Source organism: Cupressus sempervirens, chromosome 6, assembly GCF_028749045.1.
Source record: "Cupressus sempervirens isolate cs-2001-9-10 chromosome 6, ASM2874904v1, whole genome shotgun sequence".
In the NCBI taxonomy this organism is placed as follows: Eukaryota; Viridiplantae; Streptophyta; class Pinopsida; order Cupressales; family Cupressaceae; genus Cupressus; species Cupressus sempervirens.
In genome coordinates this window covers 555,252,967-555,258,966 of record NC_143123.1, presented here as the reverse complement: position 1 = coordinate 555,258,966, position 6,000 = coordinate 555,252,967, and the positions used below count along the sequence as shown (strand labels likewise).

At 34.6% G+C, this 6,000-nt stretch overlaps 1 protein-coding gene across 3 annotated transcripts in view; it reads left to right on the top strand.

The window, feature by feature from the left end:
* Positions 1–795: 795 nt before the first annotated feature.
* LOC149553461 (plant/protein (DUF1995)) overlaps positions 796–6,000 on the top strand; it is a 55,645-nt gene continuing 50,440 nt past the window's right edge. Inside the window, exons 1-2 of one of the 3 annotated variants that reach the window (XM_089788908.1) lie at positions 796–2,113; positions 3,654–3,670. In XM_089788908.1, coding sequence (XP_089645034.1) covers positions 1,099–2,112 — 1,014 coding nt within the window. In that variant the 5' untranslated portion in view covers positions 796–1,098 and the 3' untranslated portion in view covers position 2,113; positions 3,654–3,670. Of the gene's footprint in view, positions 2,114–3,653; positions 3,671–6,000 lie in introns of those variants that run through there. The other 2 variants (XM_089788909.1, XM_089788907.1) reach the window with 2 other exon arrangements.

Sequence of the window (6,000 nt, the reverse complement as noted above, 5' to 3'; positions counted from 1 at the left end):
CAAATTTGTTAGGGAATCGTTCAAGTTATATCATACAAAAACATTGTACAATCAAATTTGGCACATTTACTTTTGTTACATACAATGCTTCTTTCAAAATGACAATTCAAAAAAATATTTATCAACTATTATTTAGCTTAATAAACAAAGATTTGCCTTCATTACTTTGTGTTCCTAACTATATTTCTTACCTTATCTTTATTTATTAAAAATCTCAATTATGTACCTATGAGCGCATCCCTTGCACATTCCTATCAATTGAATTGCTAGTTTATATCTATAAACCTTGCAATTTTTAAAATTTTTTTTTGGGTTGAAGGGGAGGGATTGCACAAGAAAATACCGAAGAAAACCATTTACAGTACCACTCAAAATAGAGTTTCTCAATACTTATATGGAATATCAGTATTTTTTAACACTTACTAGATAAACTACCTTGAACAAACTATAGTGATCACTATTCAGTGTCTCTGGACACTATCTCTCTCCACTAAATTATGTACTCTTATATTCTTGACTATCCAAAGAAAAGAATATGATTCTCTCCCCATTTTTCAATTCATGTTTTTTTTGTTGCTTGTTAACTCGTGAAACAATGTACAAAAATGAATTATGTACTCTTATATTCTTGACTATCCAAAGAAAAGAATATGATTCTCTCCCCATTTTTCAATTCATGTTTTTTTTGTTGCTTGTTAACTCATGAAACAATGTACAAAAATGACACATATATTGATACTTTTTGGAGATTGACATTTTTTAATTTTTAAAGGGCGTGCTAGTATATATAAACCTCAGAAATGTTTTGCTTTTTCGGGTTGGAGGGGAAGGATTACACAAGAAGATATGGAAGAAAAATATTTACGGTACCAACAGCATAGATAGTCCATAGCGGTCTGGATATGAAGCGGGATAAGACTCACAGAAATCCAGAGCAATTTATGGGCACGGAGAGTACACGTTCTACTAAACGTTTTTAAGAGTTTACGGTAGACGCATTACCGTTTACTGGAAATAATTTCGGCTATGATGATTATGTATGAGTTTTAAGGGAGCTTCAAGTGGCTGATGATGTTGGAATTGGTGGTATGAGCTACAATGGCTCCCGTTGCTTTAGATATGAGATTGCCATCGCAGAATTTTGCAATTTCCAGTCCCTGCACCATCTCATGGATTTGCAGCACACGGTATCAAGGTACTAAATTGCTTCAACAACACTCACTTTGTCATCCTTGCTTACAATTTTCTGGTAGGAATTTGAGATCTGTTTGTGTGGGTAGTAAACTGATAGGCAGTGAAAGAGTAGCGTTGAATACACCACCTTCTAGCAAAGAAGAGGCGGTGAAACAAGTAAAGGAATGTCTCTACACTCTTTTGGAGAAGCCCTTGAAGAATCTGGGGTCTTCCTCTGTGAAGCAGAGGAAATTTAGGCAGGTTAAACTTCGAGTAGAAATACCCATTATAGATGATTCCCCTTCTGCAATCACCTCTTTGGTGGCCGATATTCTTGGTGGGTTTTCTTTTAAAAGGAAAGGGCAACCCCCAAGAGTTGCCGTATTTTGGTCAGATTCTTCCATGGAAGAGTTGGGAAGTGAGGCCTTAAAAAACCTCGAATATGTGAATAACTTAGATCTTTCAGATCCAGATGAAGGGATGTCATTTGTTAAAGGTTCAGATGTTGTGTTCTTTGTGGATTCAGGGATTTCCCAATGGTCTTCCATTGAGTCTTTATCCAAGGAGGCTGCCCCATGCCCCGTGGTTCTCTTTAACCCTAATTGGTCTCCAGAAGAGGAAGAAGAAAAGGATATAAATAGGTTTTTGTCTTCCTTTGAGACTGTTTATTCATTCACCGCTTTAGCTATCCAGGGGTTCTTCAGCAAGACAGAAGGGGCAGTTTTTAGGTATGTCAAAAGTGGTGCTTCCGTAAGCAAACCATGGCTTATTTTTATCAAAGAAGAAGGCAAATACAAGTGTGTTTCAAGCTTCCAGAAAAGACCAGGTGCAAGTGAGCTTGAGAATGCACTTTACAATTCCATTGGACTTAACTCCCCCGTCACCAAGTCTATCAAGTTTCTCAGAGGCCTCGTTTCTGGCATAAGCAAAAAGAAATAAGGTCAGTTTTGCACGGGGCAAAGCAAAAATATTACAATTCTAATTCTTTATGTTTGTCAGAATAGGCATAGGCAATGCTTAGTCTATCATTTATCTGTTTATCTGTTTGGTTAATAGGATGAAGTCAATGTTAATTATTATTTGTTGTGAGAATAATCAATTAAGAAATATAAAGCTCTTACAGAGAATAATCAGCAGTATATTTATCTAATCCCGCTATCTCAAATGTACACTTGGTACACACTTTCATACTGCAATGATAGTTGTCCTCACACAATTGTGGAGGTATAGATAAAGCTCAGTTTTGAAATTTATTCCCCATCATAGACATAATCACTCCCATGGGCAGTAATCATGAACATGTAAGGCAAATTAAAATCCTTTCAGTGCGCCCACAAGAGGATTCTCATTTGCCACACGGGTAACTGGCTTGGTTCTAAGTTCTAACCTTAAAGATAAACAGTTCAGGTTTACTGTTTCCAAAAATGCTCTCTTCCTTAGGCATATGAATTTATTTTCTCTTCTTCAAGGTTGTCTGCTCCTATGTATAATCTTCTTAGTCCTTGTAACTTTTATTTCATATAATCCTTTATGTAGTAAGGTACTTAGTTGACTAAAACGTGAAGGGATTTCTTGCAAGAATCTTCTTATTCCTCATAAATTTTAATGTCACAGAGACTTAGGGTCTTCTTGAGCTTTTGCAGGAAATAATGCTAGAAATAGGACCTCTCTTCGGTTATTTTTGAAGTTCTGTAAAGACAAGCTGGGTGAATGGAATATGTAGTGTAGAAAGAGGGGAGAAAAATAGACCAAAAAATCCAAACATAGTGCGTTAAAAGATGAATGTGTGTAATTTACATGCATAATAAAATAAAGCATTTTTGAAAACACAACATTAGAGAAGAAACCAAGAAACCCTAGATTTATGGGAGCCGAACTTCTTGCCAGCTTGGATATTTATCCATAGGAGTTGCATAGTAGCATTTGAAAACATGAAATTGAAATAGGAGGACAGTGAAAAGAAACCCAATCCTATTCCAAACTCTGATAAACGCTATTGAAAATTTCACAACTCTTCCCAGCTTGGACTTCTATTCATAGAAGCAACTATGCAACTATGCTGACAATTTATGGAGTGTCTACACCTAACGCATATGGGCTGTTTAATAAATAACCCATTTAGCTTCTAAGTAATTGTTGTAGCAGGTTTAACAGGTGTGTGAATATTATTTCTTTTGAATGAGAATAAAAAGTTTAAAAGCAAGGCACAATCTTCACTGATTATTTAAAATATCAGACTTGTACTAAATAAGACTTACTTCTTTCTGAACCATTCAATTTTACCAAAAACTGCTTGACAATAACACTTTTTAACTCCATTTCTATGTAAATAGGTAAAGCCTGTGTTAGAATATGTGGTATCATACACTTTGATAATACAAAGCTCCCACTTCTGTTCATGTAACTCTCTCTCTTAAATAGTTCTATTGAAAATAGACATGGCTAACTTGCTAACTTGGATATCCACCAATCTGTAACAGCTATTTGGGCATGTGCAAACTATTGGGCATAAAATACTGAACTGGAGGCAGGGTATTGATTTATCATATCCTCCTGAGCTTCTATGTACTACAAAGAGTGTCTCTGAACTTACTTATCTCTATGTAATTTTAAAAACTTGTGCACATGAAGCATTTGTTAGATGGATTTCTCTTGAAAATTCTCTTAAAGACATTTTAGCCATACTAAACTGTTTTGATGCTTTGATGCCTTGATGCTGAAAGATATCCATAAAGACATGCACCTTATAGGAGCTCATTCGTAACCCATTAAAGGTGAGATCCTAATCAGCCATGCCCTCCGAAAATGCTAGAAACTTTACTACACATCTTATCAATGCTGCTTACCTCTATTTATCATAAACCAGCTAATTGCTCTGGTGGATACATACTCCACGGCCCAACTAATCTCTCTTCATGGGTAGGTGAAATGGTTTATTTTCAACAGTTAATAATGAATAAAAATTTGACTTTTGCATATATCTAAAGTATATGATAAATACACATCATACAAATCGCATAGAATTTCATCAAATTCAGAGATTGATTACTGTAACTTGATCCACTACAGGTCACATCAGAGCTGCATTTTCCCCTCTTGCTATTACTTTCATATCTAGCATATTGAGATACTAGAAATGAGCTCTATGACTTTATTTTCTTTCAATATAAATTGTTGTGCTCATGTTCTATTTTATGTTGACAATCCAACATACATAGGTCGTGTCTGTGCTCCACAGTGTTGTGCTCACGATCTTAAGTTGTTTGTATGAGTCCATTTCAGCATCACGGCTTCTCTTCTTTTTAGAGTAATATGGGAATTCTCACCATTTAATGTTGGGTTCATCAATTCACACTCTACTCATTTCCATCTATTCAACCTTTGTCTTATCCATATTTCATTGTTTAACTGAAAAATGTTGCCCTCAATTATTTCCATGATTGTAATATAAGTCTTTTAAAGGGTTTAATTTGAGAGAACTTGTTTGGAAAGACCAAATGCTTCACCTCTATGAGCATCACCTATATGCAAGTGATTCTCTCACGAGATATGGGTTCTTTGTGAGTCACTACTCATGATAAAAGTTTGAGCAATTGAATCTTGATGGCAATATTATAATCTCAAAGGTAAAACAGAGTGTTGCTAGTCCTTGACAACTAGTCAAGAGTACAAAATTAGGGAATCTAAATAGATGTGCTCATTTAGAAAACTAGATCCATGAGCTACAAGGCAAATCCATTGCTATAGAATTGGTCCAAATCTATGGGTTCGACCTCTGATAGAATTGATAGATTATTTTGATTTTGAGTCACAGAATAGATAGTGATGAACAATTGTGAGCAATGAGATTGGTAGAAATTTAGTGTGACATCAAAGTTATTTCTTCTCCATCATCCTAAAACCAAGTGTCTTCACCTCTTCATGTTTAATTTCATCAATTTTATTTAATATCACTTGTACAACTATAATGTGAATTAATCCATGCATCAATATGCACACTATTTGATTGAACAAAATTGAGTTTAGGAAGAGGTTTTATTCTATAACTTTTCTCTTATGAATCCATTTATACATATACCTTAGTGGTCCATATTAAGAATCTGGACTACAATACTTGGTGTGAAACCCACGGTATTGTGGTTTAATACAAAATAATAAAATTTAACAACATATTTTGTAGGCCAAAAAAATAAATTTTTGTACGCCAAAAAAATGATCAAAATCGAAGTTTATACAAAGTTTAATGGATCCCAAGGGTCATTGATATCCCTTGGAAATGAAAATGAAAAGTTCAAATATTATTTAATTACAAAGTAAACTCTAAAAACTACTACAAACTATGAAGTATATAAAAACAAAGGTCTACTTGGAGAAGTCATAATTTTCTACTCCTTGCTTGAAATGGCAAACCATTAACTTTGTTGGAAAGATCTCTAAGAGCTCTATATTTAGTGTCAAAAAATACACGTGGAGTGCTATGAAGCCCTAAAATGCTCCAAAGACCTTTGAAAATGCATAATACTAAAACATAGAATATGCCAAAAAATTAGATTTTGATATTTTCCCATTTTTGCATATGCCAACATCCTTTGCATCATCTTACATTGTGTTTTGATAATTCCTCCCCCCTTGAGAGGAAATGGATCCCATTTGATCCACACTTTATAGTTGATGTTAAAATGACGTTGTATTTGTTCATGTGTAAGCCTCTTGCTCTTATGAACAAATTGTCTTGCTTTCACCACACAATACAATAGATAGTCTAGTTTCTTAAATTCTTCACAACAACCTCCACGACTTGATCACTGTGAAGTGGATTAGCAACTT